At 49.7% G+C, this 20,413-nt stretch overlaps 1 protein-coding gene across 1 annotated transcript in view; it reads right to left on the bottom strand.

Moving 5' to 3' along the window:
- The window catches only part of myo1g (myosin IG), a gene marked incomplete at both ends in the record, with an annotated part of 65,123 nt that overhangs the window by 44,052 nt on the left and 658 nt on the right, over positions 1 to 20,413 (bottom strand). The window contains 10 exons of the mRNA XM_080526408.1: positions 10,900 to 11,070; positions 11,292 to 11,406; positions 11,613 to 11,758; positions 12,144 to 12,350; positions 12,898 to 13,014; positions 13,163 to 13,258; positions 13,621 to 13,674; positions 15,322 to 15,487; positions 17,348 to 17,441; positions 18,968 to 19,176. Coding sequence (XP_080382534.1) covers positions 10,900 to 11,070; positions 11,292 to 11,406; positions 11,613 to 11,758; positions 12,144 to 12,350; positions 12,898 to 13,014; positions 13,163 to 13,258; positions 13,621 to 13,674; positions 15,322 to 15,487; positions 17,348 to 17,441; positions 18,968 to 19,176 — 1,375 coding nt within the window. The remainder of the gene's footprint in view (positions 1 to 10,899; positions 11,071 to 11,291; positions 11,407 to 11,612; positions 11,759 to 12,143; positions 12,351 to 12,897; positions 13,015 to 13,162; positions 13,259 to 13,620; positions 13,675 to 15,321; positions 15,488 to 17,347; positions 17,442 to 18,967; positions 19,177 to 20,413) is intronic.

Raw genomic sequence — 20,413 nt, 5'->3', positions numbered from 1 at the left:
GAGAGGTGTAGAGGTAAAGAGGAGAGGGGTGTAGAGGTAAAGAGGAGAGGTGTAGAGGTAAAGAGGAGAGGGTGGAGGTAAAGAGGAGAGGTGTGAGGTAAAGAGGAGAGGGGTAGGAGGTAAAGAGGAGAGGTGTAGGAGGTAAAGAGGAGAGGGGTGGAGGTAAAGAGGAGAGGGGTGGAGGTAAAGAGGAGAGGTGTAGAGGTAAAGAGGAGAGGTGTAGAGGTAAAGAGGAGAGGGGTGGAGGTAAAGAGGAGAGGGGTGGAGGTAAAGAGGAGAGGGGTGGAGGTAAAGAGGAGAGGTGTAGAGGTAAAGAGGAGAGGGGTGGAGGTAAAGAGGAGAGGGGTGGAGGTAAGAGGAGAGGTGGAGGTAAAGAGGAGAGGGGTGGAGGTAAAGAGGAGAGGTGTGAGGTAAAGAGGAGAGGGGTGGAGGTAAAGAGGAGAGGGTGTAGAGGTAAAGAGGAGAGGGGTGGAGGTAAAGAGGAGAGGTGTAGAGGTAAAGAGGAGAGGGGTGGAGGTAAAGAGGAGAGGGGTGGAGGTAAAGAGGAGAGGGGTGGAGGTAAAGAGGAGAGGGGTGGAGGTAAAGAGGAGAGGGGTAGAGGTAAAGAGGAGAGGTGTAGAGGTAAAGAGGAGAGGGGTGGAGGTAAAGAGGAGAGGGGTGGAGGTAAAGAGGAGAGGTGTGGAGGTAAAGAGGAGAGGGGTGGAGGTAAAGAGGAGAGGGGTGGAGGTAAAGAGGAGAGGGGTGGAGGTAAAGAGGAGAGGTGTAGAGGTAAAGAGGAGAGGGGTGGAGGTAAAGAGGAGAGGTGTAGAGGTAAAGAGGAGAGGGGTGGAGGTAAAGAGGAGAGGGGTGGAGGTAAAGAGGAGAGGTGTAGAGGTAAAGAGGAGAGGGGTGGAGGTAAAGAGGAGAGGGGTGGAGGTAAAGAGGAGAGGGTGAGGTAAAGAGGAGAGGTGTAGAGGTAAAGAGGAGAGGGGTGGAGGTAAAGAGGAGAGGGGTGAGGTAAAGAGGAGAGGGGTGGAGGTAAAGAGGAGAGGGGTGGAGGTAAAGAGGAGAGGGTGGAGGTAAAGAGGAGAGGGTGGAGGTAAAGAGGAGAGGGGTGGAGGTAAAGAGGAGAGGGGTGGAGGTAAAGAGGAGAGGGGTAGAGGTAAAGAGGAGAGGGGTGGAGGTAAAGAGGAGAGGTGTAGAGGTAAAGAGGAGAGGGGTGGAGGTAAAGAGGAGAGGTGTAGAGGTAAAGAGGAGAGGTGTAGAGGTAAAGAGGAGAGGGGTGGAGGTAAAGAGGAGAGGGGTGGAGGTAAAGAGGAGAGGGGTGGAGGTAAAGAGGAGAGGGGTGGAGGTAAAGAGGAGAGGGGTGGAGGTAAAGAGGAGAGGTGTAGAGGTAAAGAGGAGAGGGGTGGAGGTAAAGAGGAGAGGGGTGGAGGTAAAGAGGAGAGGGGTGGAGGTAAAGAGGAGAGGGGTGGAGGTAAAGAGGAGAGGTGTAGAGGTAAAGAGGAGAGGGGTAGAGGTAAAGAGGAGAGGGGTGGAGGTAAAGAGGAGAGGGGTGGAGGTAAAGAGGAGAGGGGTGGAGGTAAAGAGGAGAGGGGTGGAGGTAAAGAGGAGAGGGTGGAGGTAAAGAGGAGAGGGGTGGAGGTAAAGAGGAGAGGGGTGGAGGTAAAGAGGAGAGGGGTGGAGGTAAAGAGGAGAGGTGTGAGGTAAAGAGGAGAGGGTGGAGGTAAAGAGGAGAGGGGTGGAGGTAAAGAGGAGAGGTGTAGAGGTAAAGAGGAGAGGGGTGGAGGTAAAGAGGAGAGGGGTGGAGGTAAAGAGGAGAGGTGTGAGGTAAAGAGGAGAGGGGTGGAGGTAAAGAGGAGAGGGGTAGAGGTAAAGAGGAGAGGTGTAGAGGTAAAGAGGAGAGGGGTGGAGGTAAAGAGGAGAGGGGTAGAGGTAAAGAGGAGAGGTGTAGAGGTAAAGAGGAGAGGGGTGGAGGTAAAGAGGAGAGGGGTGGAGGTAAAGAGGAGAGGGGTGGAGGTAAAGAGGAGAGGGGTAGAGGTAAAGAGGAGAGGTGTAGAGGTAAAGAGGAGAGGGGTGGAGGTAAAGAGGAGAGGGGTGGAGGTAAAGAGGAGAGGGGTGGAGGTAAAGAGGAGAGGGGTGGAGGTAAAGAGGAGAGGTGTAGAGGTAAAGAGGAGAGGGGTGGAGGTAAAGAGGAGAGGTGTAGAGGTAAAGAGGAGAGGGGTGGAGGTAAAGAGGAGAGGGGTGGAGGTAAAGAGGAGAGGTGTGGAGGTAAAGAGGAGAGGGGTGGAGGTAAAGAGGAGAGGTGTAGAGGTAAAGAGGAGAGGGGTGGAGGTAAAGAGGAGAGGTGTGGAGGTAAAGAGGAGAGGGGTGGAGGTAAAGAGGAGAGGGGTGGAGGTAAAGAGGAGAGGTGTAGAGGTAAAGAGGAGAGGGGTGGAGGTAAAGAGGAGAGGTGTAGAGGTAAAGAGGAGAGGGGTGGAGGTAAAGAGGAGAGGGGTGGAGGTAAAGAGGAGAGGGGTGGAGGTAAAGAGGAGAGGGGTGGAGGTAAAGAGGAGAGGGGTGGAGGTAAAGAGGAGAGGGGTGGAGGTAAAGAGGAGAGGTGTAGAGGTAAAGAGGAGAGGGGTGGAGGTAAAGAGGAGAGGGGTGGAGGTAAAGAGGAGAGGGGTGGAGGTAAAGAGGAGAGGGGTGGAGGTAAAGAGGAGAGGGGTGGAGGTAAAGAGGAGAGGTGTAGAGGTAAAGAGGAGAGGGGTGGAGGTAAAGAGGAGAGGGGTGGAGGTAAAGAGGAGAGGGGTGAGGTAAAGAGGAGAGGTGTAGAGGTAAGAGGAGAGGTGTAGAGGTAAAGAGGAGAGGGGTGGAGGTAAAGAGGAGAGGGGTGGAGGTAAAGAGGAGAGGGGTGGAGGTAAAGAGGAGAGGGGTGGAGGTAAAGAGGAGAGGGGTGGAGGTAAAGAGGAGAGGGTGGAGGTAAAGAGGAGAGGGGTGGAGGTAAAGAGGAGAGGGGTGGAGGTAAAGAGGAGAGGGTGTAGAGGTAAAGAGGAGAGGTGTAGAGGTAAAGAGGAGAGGGGGTGGAGGTAAAGAGGAGAGGGGTGGAGGTAAAGAGGAGAGGGGTAGAGGTAAAGAGGAGAGGGGTGGAGGTAAGGAGAGGTGTAGAGGTAAGAGGAGAGGGGTGGAGGTAAAGAGGAGAGGTGTGGAGGTAAAGAGGAGAGGTGTAGAGGTAAGAGGAGAGGGGTGGAGGTAAAGAGGAGAGGGTGTGGAGGTAAAGAGGAGAGGGGTGGAGGTAAAGAGGAGAGGGTGGAGGTAAAGAGGAGAGGGGTGGAGGTAAAGAGGAGAGGGGTGGAGGTAAAGGAGAGGTGTAGAGGTAAGAGGAGAGGTGTAGAGGTAAAGAGGAGAGGTGTAGAGGTAAAGAGGAGAGGGGTGGAGGTAAAGAGGAGAGGGGTGGAGGTAAAGAGGAGAGGGGTGGAGGTAAAGAGGAGAGGGGTGGAGGTAAAGAGGAGAGGGGTGGAGGTAAAGAGGAGAGGGGTGGAGGTAAAGAGGAGAGGGTGGAGGTAAGAGGAGAGGGGTGGAGGTAAAGAGGAGAGGGGTAGAGGTAAGAGGAGAGGTGTAGAGGTAAAGAGGAGAGGGGTGGAGGTAAAGAGGAGAGGGTGGAGGTAAAGAGGAGAGGTGTGGAGGTAAAGAGGAGAGGTGTGGAGGTAAAGAGGAGAGGGGTGGAGGTAAAGAGGAGAGGGTGGAGGTAAAGAGGAGAGGTGTGGAGGTAAGAGGAGAGGGTGGAGGTAAAGAGGAGAGGGGTGGAGGTAAAGAGGAGAGGGGTGGAGGTAAAGAGGAGAGGGGTGGAGGTAAAGAGGAGAGGGGTGGAGGTAAAGAGGAGAGGGGTGGAGGTAAAGAGGAGAGGGGTGGAGGTAAGAGGAGAGGTGTAGAGGTAAAGAGGAGAGGTGTGAGGTAAAGAGGAGAGGTGTAGAGGTAAAGAGGAGAGGGGTGGAGGTAAGAGGAGAGGGGTGGAGGTAAAGAGGAGAGGTGTAGAGGTAAAGAGGAGAGGGTGGAGGTAAGAGGAGAGGGGTGGAGGTAAGAGGAGAGGGGTGGAGGTAAAGAGGAGAGGTGTAGAGGTAAAGAGGAGAGGGGTGGAGGTAAAGAGGAGAGGGGTGGAGGTAAAGAGGAGAGGTGTTGTGGTAAGAGGAGAGGGGTGGAGGGTAAAGAGGAGAGGGTGTGGAGGTAAAGAGGAGAGGGGTGGAGGTAAAGAGGAGAGGTGTAGAGGTAAAGAGGAGAGGTGTAGAGGTAAAGAGGAGAGGGTAGAGGTAAAGAGGAGAGGGGTGGAGGTAAGAGGAGAGGGGTGGAGGTAAAGAGGAGAGGGGTGGAGGTAAAGAGGAGAGGGGTAGAGGTAAAGAGGAGAGGGGTGGAGGTAAAGAGGGAGGGGTGGAGGTAAAGAGGAGAGGGGTGGAGGTAAAGAGGAGAGGTGTAGAGGTAAGAGGAGAGGTGTAGAGGTAAAGAGGAGAGGGGTGGAGGTAAAGAGGAGAGGTGTAGAGGTAAAGAGGAGAGGTGTAGAGGTAAAGAGGAGAGGTGTAGAGGTAAAGAGGAGAGGGGTGGAGGTAAAGAGGAGAGGGGTGGAGGTAAGAGGAGAGGGGTGGAGGTAAAGAGGAGAGGGGTAGAGGTAAAGAGGAGAGGTGTAGAGGTAAGAGGAGAGGGGTGGAGGTAAAGAGGAGAGGTGTAGAGGTAAAGAGGAGAGGGGTGGAGGTAAAGAGGAGAGGTGTAGAGGTAAAGAGGAGAGGTGTAGAGGTAAAGAGGAGAGGGGTAGAGGTAAAGAGGAGAGGTGTAGAGGTAAAGAGGAGAGGTGTAGAGGTAAGAGGAGAGGGGTGGAGGTAAGAGGAGAGGGGTGGAGGTAAAGAGGAGAGGGTGGAGGTAAAGAGGAGAGGGGTGGAGGTAAAGAGGAGAGGGGTAGAGGTAAAGAGGAGAGGTGTAGAGGTAAAGAGGAGAGGGGTGGAGGTAAAGAGGAGAGGTGTAGAGGTAAGAGGAGAGGGGTGGAGGTAAAGAGGAGAGGGGTGGAGGTAAAGAGGGAGAGGGTGTAGAGGTAAAGAGGAGAGGTGTAGAGGTAAGAGGGGAGGTGTAGAGGTAAAGAGGAGAGGTGTAGAGGTAAAGAGGAGAGGGGTAGAGGTAAAGAGGAGAGGGGTGGAGGTAAAGAGGAGAGGGGTAGAGGTAAAGAGGAGAGGTGTAGAGGTAAAGAGGAGAGGGGTGGAGGTAAAGAGGAGAGGTGTAGAGGTAAAGAGGAGAGGTGTAGAGGTAAAGAGGGGAGGTGTAGAGGTAAAGAGGAGAGGTGTAGAGGTAAAGAGGAGAGGGGTGGAGGTAAAGAGGAGAGGGGTGGAGGTAAAGAGGAGAGGGGTAGAGGTAAAGAGGAGAGGTGTAGAGGTAAAGAGGAGAGGTGTAGAGGTAAAGAGGAGAGGGTGTAGAGGTAAAGAGGAGAGGTGTAGAGGTAAAGAGGAGAGGTGTAGAGGTAAGAGGAGAGGTGTAGAGGTAAAGAGGAGAGGGGTGGAGGTAAAGAGGAGAGGGGTGGAGGTAAAGAGGAGAGGGGTAGAGGTAAAGAGGAGAGGGGTGGAGGTAAAGAGGAGAGGGGTGGAGGTAAAGAGGAGAGGGGGTGGAGGTAAAGAGGGGAGGTGTAGAGGTAAAGAGGAGAGGGTGTAGAGGTAAAGAGGAGAGGGGTGGAGGTAAAGAGGAGAGGGGTGGAGGTAAAGAGGAGAGGGGTGGAGGTAAAGAGGAGAGGTGTAGAGGTAAAGAGGAGAGGTGTAGAGGTAAAGAGGAGAGGGGTGGAGGTAAAGAGGAGAGGGGTGGAGGTAAAGAGGAGAGGGGTAGAGGTAAAGAGGAGAGGGGTGGAGGTAAAGAGGAGAGGGGTGGAGGTAAAGAGGAGAGGGGTAGAGGTAAGAGGAGAGGTGTAGAGGTAAAGAGGAGAGGGGTGGAGGTAAAGAGGAGAGGGGTGGAGGTAAAGAGGAGAGGGGTAGAGGTAAAGAGGAGAGGTGTAGAGGTAAAGAGGAGAGGGGTGGAGGTAAAGAGGAGAGGGGTAGAGGTAAAGAGGAGAGGGGTAGAGGTAAAGAGGAGAGGGGTGGAGGTAAAGAGGAGAGGGGTGGAGGTAAGAGGAGAGGGGTAGAGGTAAAGAGGAGAGGGTGTGAGGTAAAGAGGAGAGGGGTGGAGGTAAAGAGGAGAGGGGTGGAGGTAAAGAGGAGAGGGGTGGAGGTAAAGAGGAGAGGTGTAGAGGTAAAGAGGAGAGGGGTGGAGGTAAAGAGGAGAGGGGTAGAGGTAAGAGGAGAGGGGTGGAGGTAAAGAGGAGAGGTGTGGAGGTAAGAGGAGAGGGGTGGAGGTAAGAGGAGAGGGTGTGGAGGTAAAGAGGAGAGGGGTGGAGGTAAAGAGGAGAGGGGTGGAGGTAAAGAGGAGAGGGGTGGAGGTAAAGAGGAGAGGTGTGGAGGTAAGAGGAGAGGTGTGGAGGTAAAGAGGAGAGGTTGTAGAGGTAAAGAGGAGAGGTGTAGAGGTAAAGAGGAGAGGGGTGGAGGTAAAGAGGAGAGGGGTGGAGGTAAAGAGGAGAGGTGTAGAGGTAAAGAGGAGAGGGGTGGAGGTAAAGAGGAGAGGGGTGGAGGTAAAGAGGAGAGGTGTGGAGGTAAAGAGGAGAGGTGTTGAGGTAAAGAGGAGAGGTGTAGAGGTAAGAGGAGAGGGGTGGAGGTAAAGAGGAGAGGGGTAGAGGTAAAGAGGAGAGGTGTAGAGGTAAAGAGGAGAGGTGTAGAGGTAAGAGGAGAGGGGTGGAGGTAAGAGGAGAGGTGTAGAGGTAAAGAGGAGAGGTGTAGAGGTAAAGAGGAGAGGGTGTAGAGGTAAGAGGAGAGGGTGTAGAGGTAAGAGGAGAGGGGTGGAGGTAAAGAGGAGAGGGGTGGAGGTAAAGAGGAGAGGGGTGGAGGTAAAGAGGAGATGGGTGGAGGTAAAGAGGAGAGGGGTGGAGGTAAAGAGGAGAGGGGTGGAGGTAAAGAGGAGAGGTGTAGAGGTAAAGAGGAGAGGGGTGGAGGTAAAGAGGAGAGGGGTGGAGGTAAAGAGGAGAGGGGTAGAGGTAAAGAGGGGAGGTGTAGAGGTAAAGAGGAGAGGTGTAGAGGTAAAGAGGAGAGGGGGTTGAGGTAAAGAGGGGAGGTGTTGAGGTAAAGAGGAGAGGTGTAGAGGTAAAGAGGAGAGGTGTAGAGGTAAAGAGGAGAGGGGGTAGAGGTAAAGAGGAGAGGGGTGGAGGTAAAGAGGAGAGGGGTGGAGGTAAAGAGGAGAGGGGGTGGAGGTAAAGAGGGGAGGTGTAGAGGTAAGAGGAGAGGGGTGGAGGTAAGAGGAGAGGTGTGGAGGTAAAGAGGAGAGGGGTAGAGGTAAAGAGGAGAGGGGTGGAGGTAAAGAGGAGAGGTGTAGAGGTAAAGAGGAGAGGGGTAGAGGTAAAGAGGAGAGGTGTGGAGGTAAAGAGGAGAGGGGTGGAGGTAAAGAGGAGAGGGGTGGAGGTAAAGAGGAGAGGGCTAGAGGTAAAGAGGAGAGGTGTAGAGGTAAAGAGGAGAGGTGTAGAGGTAAAGAGGAGAGGGCTAGAGGTAAAGAGGAGAGGGGTGGAGGTAAAGAGGAGAGGGGTGGAGGTAAAGAGGAGAGGGGTGGAGGTAAAGAGGAGAGGGGTGGAGGTAAAGAGGAGAGGTGTGGAGGTAAAGAGGAGAGGGGTGGAGGTAAAGAGGAGAGGGGTGGAGGTAAAGAGGAGAGGTGTGGAGGTAAAGAGGAGAGGGGTGGAGGTAAAGAGGAGAGGGGTGGAGGTAAGAGGAGAGGGGTGGAGGTAAAGAGGAGAGGTGTAGAGGTAAAGAGGAGAGGGGTGGAGGTAAAGAGGAGAGGGGTGGAGGTAAAGAGGAGAGGTGTAGAGGTAAAGAGGAGAGGGGTAGAGGTTAAGAGGGGAGGTGTAGAGGTAAAGAGGAGAGGTGTAGAGGTAAAGAGGAGAGGTGTAGAGGTAAAGAGGAGAGGGGTAGAGGTAAGAGGAGAGGGGTGGAGGTAAAGAGGAGAGGGGTGGAGGTAAAGAGGAGAGGGGTGGAGGTAAAGAGGGGAGGTGTAGAGGTAAAGAGGAGAGGTGTAGAGGTAAAGAGGAGAGGGGTGGAGGTAAAGAGGAGAGGTGTAGAGGTAAAGAGGAGAGGTGTGGAGGTAAAGAGGAGAGGGGTGGAGGTGAAGAGGAGAGGGGTGGAGGTAAAGAGGAGAGGGGTGGAGGTAAAGAGGAGAGGGGTGGAGGTAAAGAGGAGAGGTGTAGAGGTAAAGAGGAGAGGGGTAGAGGTAAAGAGGAGAGGTGTAGAGGTAAAGAGGAGAGGGGTGGAGGTAAAGAGGAGAGGGGTGGAGGTAAAGAGGAGAGGGGTGGAGGTAAAGAGGAGAGGGGTGGAGGTAAAGAGGAGAGGGGTGGAGGTAAAGAGGAGAGGTGTAGAGGTAAAGAGGAGAGGGGTGGAGGTAAAGAGGAGAGGGGTAGAGGTAAAGAGGAGAGGGGTGGAGGTAAAGAGGAGAGGTGTGGAGGTAAAGAGGAGAGGTGTAGAGGTAAAGAGGAGAGGGGTGGAGGTAAAGAGGAGAGGTGTAGAGGTAAAGAGGAGAGGTGTGGAGGTAAAGAGGAGAGGGGTGGAGGTAAAGAGGAGAGGGGTGGAGGTAAAGAGGAGAGGGGTGGAGGTAAAGAGGGGAGGTGTAGAGGTAAAGAGGAGAGGGGTGGAGGTAAAGAGGAGAGGGGTGGAGGTAAAGAGGAGAGGGGTAGAGGTAAAGAGGAGAGGGGTGGAGGTAAAGAGGAGAGGGGTGGAGGTAAAGAGGAGAGGGGTGGAGGTAAAGAGGGGAGGTGTAGAGGTAAAGAGGAGAGGTGTAGAGGTAAAGAGGAGAGGTGTAGAGGTAAAGAGGAGAGGTGTAGAGGTAAAGAGGAGAGGTGTAGAGGTAAAGAGGAGAGGGCTAGAGGTAAAGAGGAGAGGGGTGGAGGTAAAGAGGAGAGGGGTGGAGGTAAAGAGGAGAGGGGTGGAGGTAAAGAGGAGAGGGGTGGAGGTAAAGAGGAGAGGTGTGGAGGTAAAGAGGAGAGGGGTGGAGGTAAAGAGGAGAGGGGTGGAGGTAAAGAGGAGAGGTGTGGAGGTAAAGAGGAGAGGGGTGGAGGTAAAGAGGAGAGGGGTGGAGGTAAAGAGGAGAGGGGTGGAGGTAAAGAGGAGAGGTGTAGAGGTAAAGAGGAGAGGGGTGGAGGTAAAGAGGAGAGGTGTAGAGGTAAAGAGGAGAGGGGTAGAGGTAAAGAGGGGAGGTGTAGAGGTAAAGAGGAGAGGTGTAGAGGTAAAGAGGAGAGGGGTGGAGGTAAAGAGGAGAGGTGTAGAGGTAAAGAGGAGAGGTGTGGAGGTAAAGAGGAGAGGGGTGGAGGTGAAGAGGAGAGGGGTGGAGGTAAAGAGGAGAGGGGTGGAGGTAAAGAGGAGAGGGGTGGAGGTAAAGAGGAGAGGTGTAGAGGTAAAGAGGAGAGGGGTAGAGGTAAAGAGGAGAGGTGTAGAGGTAAAGAGGAGAGGGGTGGAGGTAAAGAGGAGAGGGGTGGAGGTAAAGAGGAGAGGGGTGGAGGTAAAGAGGAGAGGGGTGGAGGTAAAGAGGAGAGGGGTGGAGGTAAAGAGGAGAGGTGTAGAGGTAAAGAGGAGAGGGGTGGAGGTAAAGAGGAGAGGGGTAGAGGTAAAGAGGAGAGGGGTGGAGGTAAAGAGGAGAGGTGTGGAGGTAAAGAGGAGAGGTGTAGAGGTAAAGAGGAGAGGGGTGGAGGTAAAGAGGAGAGGTGTAGAGGTAAAGAGGAGAGGTGTGGAGGTAAAGAGGAGAGGGGTGGAGGTAAAGAGGAGAGGGGTGGAGGTAAAGAGGAGAGGGGTGGAGGTAAAGAGGGGAGGTGTAGAGGTAAAGAGGAGAGGGGTGGAGGTAAAGAGGAGAGGGGTGGAGGTAAAGAGGAGAGGGGTAGAGGTAAAGAGGAGAGGGGTGGAGGTAAAGAGGAGAGGGGTGGAGGTAAAGAGGAGAGGGGTGGAGGTAAAGAGGGGAGGTGTAGAGGTAAAGAGGAGAGGTGTAGAGGTAAAGAGGAGAGGTGTAGAGGTAAAGAGGAGAGGTGTAGAGGTAAAGAGGAGAGGTGTAGAGGTAAAGAGGAGAGGTGTAGAGGTAAAGAGGAGAGGGGTGGAGGTAAAGAGGAGAGGTGTGGAGGTAAAGAGGAGAGGGGTAGAGGTAAAGAGGAGAGGGGTGGAGGTAAAGAGGAGAGGGGTGGAGGTAAAGAGGAGAGGTGTAGAGGTAAAGAGGAGAGGGGTAGAGGTAAAGAGGAGAGGTGTGGAGGTAAAGAGGAGAGGGGTGGAGGTAAAGAGGAGAGGGGTGGAGGTAAAGAGGAGAGGTGTAGAGGTAAAGAGGAGAGGGGTGGAGGTAAAGAGGAGAGGTGTGGAGGTAAAGAGGAGAGGGGTAGAGGTAAAGAGGAGAGGTGTGGAGGTAAAGAGGAGAGGGGTGGAGGTAAAGAGGAGAGGTGTAGAGGTAAAGAGGAGAGGTGTAGAGGTAAAGAGGAGAGGGGTAGAGGTAAAGAGGAGAGGTGTAGAGGTAAAGAGGAGAGGTGTAGAGGTAAAGAGGAGAGGGGTGGAGGTAAAGAGGAGAGGTGTAGAGGTAAAGAGGAGAGGGGTGGAGGTAAAGAGGAGAGGGGTAGAGGTAAAGAGGAGAGGTGTAGAGGTAAAGAGGAGAGGGGTGGAGGTAAAGAGGAGAGGTGTAGAGGTAAAGAGGAGAGGGGTAGAGGTAAAGAGGAGAGGTGTAGAGGTAAAGAGGAGAGGTGTAGAGGTAAAGAGGAGAGGTGTAGAGGTAAAGAGGAGAGGGGTAGAGGTAAAGAGGAGAGGGGTAGAGGTAAAGAGGAGAGGGGTGGAGGTAAAGAGGAGAGGTGTAGAGCTAAAGAGGAGTTGGAGGTGGAGGTTTTCTGACCTTGCGGGAGGTGTAGTGGGGGTGCTGGCCCAGCTTGGTGTTCATGCTCTCCAAACAGACGGTGTCGGTCACCTTGCCCACACTGAGACAAGCCTCGTCCAGGATGGAGATGATGCCTTTATGGGCCTGGTCCACCAGGTCTACGATGATCTGGTTGTTGAAGTAGTCGATCTAATGGTAACAGACAGGTGAGAGAGAGGGAGTGGGTTTGATGTGAATGGATTGACATTGAGTCAATTGTGTGTGTGTGTGTGTGTGTGTGTGTGTGTGTGTGTGTGTGTGTGTGTGTGTGTGTGTGTGTGTGTGTGTGTGTGTGTGTGTGTGTGTGTGTGTGTGTGTGTGTGTGTGTGGGGGGGGGGGTGTGTGTGTGTGTGTGTGTGTGTGGCCCTCACATGTGTCCAGGTGATGTCTTCTCTCTGGTACTCGGCTTGCTCCTGACGAAGGATCAGCTCAATGAAGAGCTGCTGCAGCTTCTCGTTACAGTAGTTGATACAGAACTGTTCAAAGCTGCGACCAGAGCAGAGGCAGAGAGGCACAGAGGTCGCAATGAGGCATGATAGAAAATCAACCAGACGGAAAGAGTTGTTTAGCTTGTTGTTAAACCTGAAATTATCAATAGAACATTTATCACACAAAAGAATACTGTAAGTAAAAGCCAGACGGTTCAATACAGAGACATTTTTATTATTATACATTATGAATAAGACACCAACCTGTTGTTGTCAAAGATTTCAAAGCCGTAAATATCCAGTACTCCGATGACTGTGTTTTTACCATGAAGCACTGGGTTGTAGTCTTTCACCTCGATAACACTGTTGATACGGCCTACGATCCAACCAAAGAGTCTCTCATAGAGGGCCTGAAGAAGAGAGGGAGGAGGAAGGAGTGAGGACAGGAAGGTGAGAGAGAGAGAGATAATGTACAAAGGAGAACATTAGACACAGAGAAAAGGGGTGAGAGAGCTGAGGTTTAATAATAATAATAATAATAATACATTTTATTTGTATGGCGCCTTTCAAAACACCCAAGGACACCTCACAGGGCAAAACACAGTAAAATACAGTCAGGTTAAAAACAGTGGAGGTGAAGGTGCATGGCAGTGTACTCTCAATGTATTAATACATGAATCAACTACTTAACAGGGCCCATGAAAGAGCACTGAAATGGCTATTAGATACTCAAAACAATTGGATGTCGTTTCACCACGGTGAAGTCTTTTTGTGATAACGGGGGCCAGTCGGTACCTTGGCGAAAGCGTCCCTGCCGAAGCACGCCTCTTTCTCACTGTGGCCTTTCTCAATGACCTCGCCGCCCCCTGTGGCCACAGTGCGGTACAGCAGGCTCTTGCTCACGTTGTCCGCCTCTGTGGTGGTGAGCTCAGCGATGCGCTGCACAGCCTCCTGGTCCACCACCTGGACACTCTCGCTGTCAGTCTCAAACTGCAGGTTACCCTGGAGACGGTCACAGACACACATCCTGGTGTTACAACGAAACTTGGACCACCGTGGACCATATTGAGTCCAATGAATGAACAATGTATACATTCATCTGTATATACATATCAGGGGAGGCTGGTGGAGGTAGAAATCAGAGGGTGGGCTCATTGTAATTGCATGGAACGGAATGAACACGTTTGTTTAAAACCATTCCTCATTCCGTTTCATGCATAACAATGAGCCCATCCTTCGATTTCTACCTCCACCAGCCTCCCCGATACTGTACATATGTATGTTATATTCAAACGTTGGTCTATGATAAAGCATGATCCTAGACAAAAATCTATCTTCAATAGAGAATCTCTCTAGATAGTCCCATAAAGTCCAAGGACTTGCTTTAGTCTGTGTTTAGGAAGCTGTGTGTGTAACATTAAACTCAATTTGGTGCCAAACTGTCAAACATTTCGGATGTGAAACACACCCAAAGTGTACACCTGCTTTGAACCATACCGCTCATATACCAGTACTGCGGTTTGTACGGGCGACAGAAAAAAGAACCAACCAGGAGCAAGATGGTGGCCAGGATCCTGTAAATGGAGTGGATCTCCTCGTCTGAGAAGCCAATCACCTTCAGGGCACTCATCACTGCCTTGTGACTGGAGCTGTCGTTGTTGGACGTCTGGAGGACGAGAGAGAGGAAACTGAGAGACAGCTGTGAGCACGGCAATCACCACCAGGCGCGTTGAGTGAGTGTAACTGTATTTGTCAAGTGATAAATGTCTGAGTAACATCTTCAGAGTGAAGCAGTTGAGTGAAGGAGGACGCACCGTGGCTGCAGCGCCCTCTCTGGTGTATATGTGATCTGCAGGGTCCTTCTGGAGGTGAAGTGACTCGAGCATTTCATCAGAGCCTCCGCGTAGTAGCTGTTGAAACCGCACACGCACACAAAATAACAGCTTTTACAGGTGTGTTGTTGGATTGGGAAAATGGTGTAAAAAAAAAAAAACATCATTGTAACCTTCACTATTCCACTCTATCCTTACTCTAATAATAAACCTTCATTAGTCAGAAAGTATTGATGATTGATAGATATCCAATCACTCAAGGTCATGATAATGACCCAAGGGTGTAGGTTTGGTCTCAACTTTGGTAGGGACACAACATCAGAATGATCTAATAATGACTTTGCTACAAAGATAATTCGAATGAGTTTGCTCAAATATAACCCTCCCTACCGTCCATATGCAAACCTACACCCTTGTAATGACCACTAAACAACATTTACCTGATAGAAGGAGTGGAAGTTCCTCTCACCTCCCTGCTGCTGTACCACCCTTGACTTACAGTGGGGAAGAGGTAAACACACACACACACACACACACACACACACACACACACACACGTCAATTGAAACACACACATTAGCACGTGTAAACAAAGACCACAGACGTCATTAACATGTTTGCTTTATCACAATCATCACCATAACCTCTAATACCAACAGCTGACATACAAGCAGGAAGAAGGAAGAATAGGCGAGGAACATAGAGGAACAAAAGAACCAGGTTGAGAGTTAAGCTGATGCAGCGCCATGGTGTGAGTGTGGAGTTATTTCTGTTCACGGTGAGAACAGATCACAGCCACCATCATTCACATGGCCCTGTGTCAGATGGTGAGCTCTCTCTCTCTTTCTCTCTCTTACAGAGGATGAAAAGATGTGAATCTCATACCCCCCGGGTGAGCTATTAATGAACACATTTAACAGCAGCTAGACAAAACGGGGATGAAAAATCACAGGCACACCTATTCACAGACGCCCACGTTTCATCACCTCTATTGAATATTATTGTTCAAGTATTGAATACAAGAATGAAGAGAGTGGTAACTTTTGAAAATAACTTTATAGGTCTTTCTTGTCTTGTTTTCTAGTAGTCTAATCAGTCTACTTGCTTTCCTCTCTCCTTTTCTCTTCTCTTCTCTTCTACTATCCACTCATCTCCTGATCTCCATCACTGACGACCCCGCCGATCTGATGCGCCTGATGGACTGCCTCCACGATGTGAAGGAGTGGATGGCCCAGAACTTCCTACAGCTGAATGAGAGCAAGGGGGAAATCCTCCTCATCGGCAACACCACCGCCATCACTCAGCTCAGCACCAACATGGGAAGCCTGTCCACCCTTGTCAGACCACATGTCAAGAACCTCGGTGTCATCTTTGACTCCGAGCTCAACCTTAACCGACAAGTGAGCTCCGTCGTGAAGTCATGTTTCTACCAACTACGTATCATAGCCAAGATCAAGTCCTTCCTCACCCCCAGTGACCTGAGGAGGGTCGTCCTCATGCTAATTTCATCTAGGCTCGACTACTGCAACTCACTCTATGCTGGACTTCCTGATAAGACCATCTACCGCCTGCAGCTAGTCCAAAATGCCGCTGCCAGGCTGGTGTCAGGCACTAAAATGAGGGACCACATCTCCCCTGTCCTCATCTCCCTTCACTGGCTCCCAGTAAAGAGAGTGAAGTTCAAGATCTGCACCTTTGTCTACAAAGCTCTCAACAGTCTCGCCCCACCCTACATCAAGGACCTCCTGGACCTGTCTTCCACCTCAAGGCCCAGGCTCAGGTCCGACGCCCAACTCAGCCTGAGGGTCCCCCGCACCAACCTCAAGAGGAAGGGTGACCGTGCCTTTGCGGTGATAGCACCGACCCTGTGGAACGCGCTCCCTTCCGCCATCAAGTCTGCCCCCACTCTGGACTCCTTTAGAGCCAAGTTAAAAACCCACCTCTTCGTCAATGATGTTCCCTAAGTCTACTCCCTATTTGTTGTAAATTGTATCCCTTGAGATGTTCGTTTAAGTAGTCTGTGTCTGTTTGCTTTCTGTGTTCCTTGTCCTTGTCCTTGTCTTTATCTGTTCCTTTACCCGGGCTACATCTCCTCTCCACTCCTAACCCCAGGGTCCACTGTCTGTCAACCAGGTCCTCACCTTCTCCAGCAGATAGTTGTTGATATGGCCGCCGGTGGGATCACCATTGAAGTTGAAGTTGATGTCCATGTACTTGCCGAAGCGGCTTGAGTTGTCGTTGCGGTTGGTCTTGGCGTTTCCGAAGGCCTCCAGCACACAGTTGGACTTCAGCAAGACATTCTTTACACTGTTCAGGAGAGGCAAGGCAAGGCAAGGGAAATGCAAGTTTATTTGTATAGCACATTTCATACAACAGGGGCAATTCAAAGTGCTTTACATGCATTATTTAAAAATACAGCAAGAGGAGCATAAGAAAATACAAATTACAATGAATAAAAGCAAATATAAGAAGTAAATAGATAAAACATTTCAAAAGACAATAGTTAATGGAAAAAAGACATTGATAGAAGTTTGTGTTTAATCATAACTGGTGCAAAACATGAAGGTTTTTAGCTTAGATTTGAATATTTTAAAGGTTTGGGCCTGTTTGGTTTCTTCAGGGAGTTTGTTCCAGGAGCATGCAGCAGCGTGACTGAAAGCTGCTGCACCGTGTTTTGTTTTTACTCTTATAATTATTAGCTGATTTGTCTCAGCTGACCTTAGGGACCTTGCGGGAATATAGGGTGGGAGGAGATCTGATATGTATTTTGGTCCAAGACCATTTTGTATGTAATTAGGAGGATTTTGAATTCAATGCTCTGAGAGACTGGTAGCCAGTGCAGGGATCTCAGGATTGGTGTAATGTGTTCAAATTTCTTTGTTTTTGTTAGGACCCTAGCAGCGGCGTTTTGGATGAGCTGCAATTTACGAACAGCTCCTTTAGATAGGCCTGTTAGTAGACCATTACAATAATCAAGTCTACTCGAAACAAATGCATGGATGAGTTTTTCAAGGTCTTGCTTGGACATGAAACCTCTCATTCTTGTTATGTTTTTCAGGTGATAGTAGGCTGATTTAGTTATCGAGTTTATGTGGCTGTTGAAGTTTAGATCGGAGTCTAGAATTACACCAAGATTTCTGACCTGTTTTTTAGTGTGAAGAGAGAGAGAATCAAGTTTTGCACTGACTTTCGATCTTTTGTCAGGTGCACCGAATACAATTATCTCTGCTTTGTCCTTGTTTAGTTGGAGGAAGTTTTGTGTCATCCAGGCGTTTATTTGCTCAATGCAATTACAGAGATTGTCAATGGGACTATAGTCGTTCTGTGAGAGGGCTATGTAGATTTGAATGTCATCCGCATAGTTGTGGTAGGCAATTTTGTTCTTTTTTATGATGTGTCCCAATGGAAGCATGTAGAGATTGAATAGAAGGGGGCCAAGGATTGACCCTTGGGGAACCCCACATGTCATGAAAGTCATCAAAGAGATCATTTAGGGTCAAATAATTGCTAAGTTGTTCGTGGGCAACCATTTCAATAATTTTTCCTGTACAGGGAAGGTTTGATATGGGTCTGTAGTTGTTTAGTACAAATGGGTCTAGGCCGTTCTTTTTTAGTAGAGGCTTAATAACGGCAGTTTTCAGGGCTTCAGGGAAGATTCCTGATGAAAGGGAGGTGTTAATTATTTGTATTAGTTCGCCTGCCGAGAGGGTGGTAATCAATGGTAGCAGGTGAGAACATGGCCTAAGGTGGCAATCTTTCATCTTTAATGATAGCAGGAGATAGGAGGTAAGAGCATGGCCCAAAGAGGGGAAAAGAGAGGTGGAGAACGAAGAAGGAGAGGGAGATGTTGACATTACATCCTGACCCAACAAAAGTGAATCTGTGTATATAACATTGTGACTGAGCGTTTACATTTAAATCAGTAGAGCATTAGCAGACGGTTTTATCAGTTTTCTTTAACTGAATCAACTATACATCAGTCACTATACATCAGTCATTCCTTCCATAGGAACAAGTGCCATCGGCAGTCATCATCTTTTCAGAACATTTATACTAACCCAGTCTATATCGTTGCTCTTAAATAACTTAGGGAGTTTCCTCAACATGATTCCTACCTTTCCCACCCATACCTGACTGACCTTTGACCTTTGACAACCACTCACTCACCTCTCGACCTCTGCCCTCTGGCTGGGGTTGGTGATGGCGGCGATGTACTGCATGATGTACTTGCTGGCCTCTGTCTTCCCTGCCCCGCTCTCCCCTGAGGAACAACACCAGTTACAACACAAGCAGCAAACACAGCAGTGGTTTTTAATTTCTGTTTCACAATGCACATTTTAGAAAAGCCAACAACAACGTAACATGTAACATTTTGTTGAATTATTATTTATTCATTTGATTTATTATTATTATTATCATCTTTTTTCAATTATTATTATTATTATATAACCTTTTAGGGTAGGCTTCTCGACAAGCCCTGGGTTTCTTAACCCCCCCCTGCACAATTGTGTAGTCATTGTGGCACAATTGTGTGTAAATCTGTGTGCAAATCCGGTACAGTGTTGTAGTATAATGGTATGACAGCATATCTACATCCATAGTTATGATGTCAATTACTAATCATAACTTATTTAGTTGCTGTTCCTCTTTCACTATCTGCCATTGACTACTAATATTAGTACATATACTGTACATACAGCACAAAAGGAAGCAGGATATCATTAGCACAGCTCAAAGGATAGATACCACTGAAGAGACCCACGGGCAGGCCTGAGGAAGTAAGATGATGGACATTCAGATAGGCAGAGCCAGCAGTGGAGCAAGGGCCCAGCAGCACTGTCTGATACAACACCACTGGTTCACTACTACTATGGTCCCATCATAACCAGGGGATTCAGGGGGGGATAAAACAGACAGAGCAGGACTGTGGGGGGTCAGAGGGACATGGAGGAGATATCAAACTGAGCGGATGGTACCATTCCTCATTCCATCCATGCGTTACAATGAGCCCGTCCTCTGATTTCTACCTCCACCTCTGGCCTCCCCTGTTTTAACTAACTAAAGGTCTCATAACCAGTCGACCCTCCAGTTGCAGTTCAACAGGAGGAGAAGAGGAGGTGAAGGAGGAGAAGAGGAGGTAAATGAGGAGGAGAGGTGAAGGAGAAGAGGAGGTAAATGAGGAGGAGAGGTGAAGGAGAAGAGGAGGTCAATGAGGAGGAGAAGTGAAGGAGAAGAGGAGGTAAATGAGGAGGAGAGGTGAAGGAGAAGAGGAGGTAAATGAGGAGGAGAGGTGAAGGAGAAGAGGAGGTAAATGAGGAGGAGAGGTGAAGGAGAAGAGGAGGTCAATGAGGAGGAGAAGTGAAGGAGAAGAGGAGGTCAATGAGGAGGAGAGGTGAAGGAGAAGAGGAGGTCAATGAGGAGGAGAAGTGAAGGAGAAGAGGAGGTCAATGAGGAGGAGAAGTGAAGGAGAAGAGGAGGTCAATGAGGAGGAGAAGTGAAGGAGAAGAGGAGGTCAATGAGGAGGAGAGGTGAAGGAGAAGAGGAGGTCAATGAGGAGGAGAGGTGAAGGAGAAGAGGAGGTCAATGAGGAGGAGAAGTGAAGGAGAAGAGGAGGTCAATGAGGAGGAGAGGTGAAGGAGAATAGGAGGTCAATGAGGAGGAGAAGTGAAGGAGAAGAGGAGGTCAATGAGGAGGAGAAGTGAAGGAGAAGAGGAGGTCAATGAGGTGGAGATGAGGTAAAGGAGGAGGAGGGGAGGTAAAGGAGAGGAGGTTGGAGGTGAGAAGGACCTGATATGACGATGCAGGTGTCTTTGGCTCGTCTCTTCATGGCCTTGTAGGCGGCGTCGGCCACGGCGTAGAGGTGGGGCGGGTTCTCGTACAGCTCACGCCCCCGGTAGGCTTCGATGGTGTCTTTGCCGTAGATGTCCATCTGTTTGTAGGGGTTGACAGACACGACCACCTCCCCAATAAAGGTGTAGATACGGCCTTTCTCGAACCTGACCACGCACACAAAAACAAACACACAGACTTACTTGAGGGTATAATAGATTTTTTATTCTTATTTTTTAAAATGTATCAAAATTTGGGTCCACTTAAAATGACTCTTGGAATTACAGTTTGTTTAAGCAGCCATAAAAGTGACAGGAAACATGTCACCGAAAACATTTTTTGTTAACACACCCCAAAGGACAGGAAGTGACACAGTGTCGGTAGTGAGAACAGGAAGTGCGATGTGTGACTCAAGAGGTGTCGCTTCTGCTACCTTGTATAACCTGGTCGTATTGATATGTTGAGGCACCGGCATGGCTGAATAGACTGTTGCTATAAATGAATGTACCGTATGCATCACAAGTCCTGTTTGATACCATTCCTCATTCCATGCCATGCATTACATGGAGCCGGTCCACTCATTACATACTGTACAACCAGTGATTTAGATATAAAGCACATTGGGACCTAGACTCTGAAGCCATTGTAGTAACTGGATACGGCTGGTACTGTACTAACAGTATATTGTTGGCAACATTAAAGGAAAGCTTATTTTATAGCTTCCTAACATCTGCTTGTTCTGACTGTTACAGCAGACCTTGCCATAGGGCAAGTCTGATCAGGCTGGCTGTGAGAGAATTAATAGGGAATTTAGAGGATAAGAATTTGGCATAGTGTGCTGCTACTGTAGTCTCTAAAACATATCGACTCTGTGAGACGTGAAATTAAACTTTAGCTTGAGAGCTCGTGCTTTCATGTCCTTGAACTGAGAAATTATGAGCGGAACAGGATCCTCTAAAATAACAGTTTAACGTATTACTTCAAGTTCATAAAAGCCCATATTCGCCGGTTTTCTATGACAGCGTAAGTGGATAGGTGCCGTGTGATTTAACACTGCCTTAAGTGAAGACATGTCACAGCTTTGTATAGTTTAAATCACGGAGGAAGTGAGTGTTTCAGAGGGGAAAAGCTGCCTGAAAGTGTTGGAATAAGTGAGAGACTCTGAGAAGTGTAAAGAAAAGGAACTCAAGACACATTTAACAGATGCACTGACACCACACCTAAAAATAGAGAGGAGAAAAAGTTATCTAATGCCATCTTCAGTCAAACGCACCAAAATACATGCAAAAGGAACCAGACAAGACCAAGCGGAGGAGAAAAAAAGAACTTCCCATCAAGTTCACGGACAGAACTAAATCAGTCTGACCTAAGCAAGTGTACAATGACACATTCGTCACGGGTGTC

Source organism: Nansenia antarctica (assembly GCF_963989245.1).
Source record: "Nansenia antarctica genome assembly, chromosome: 3".
Taxonomy (NCBI): Eukaryota; Metazoa; Chordata; class Actinopteri; order Argentiniformes; family Microstomatidae; genus Nansenia; species Nansenia antarctica.
The sequence above is the reverse complement of the archived record's forward strand: the minus strand, read 5'-3'. Positions and strand labels throughout refer to the sequence as shown.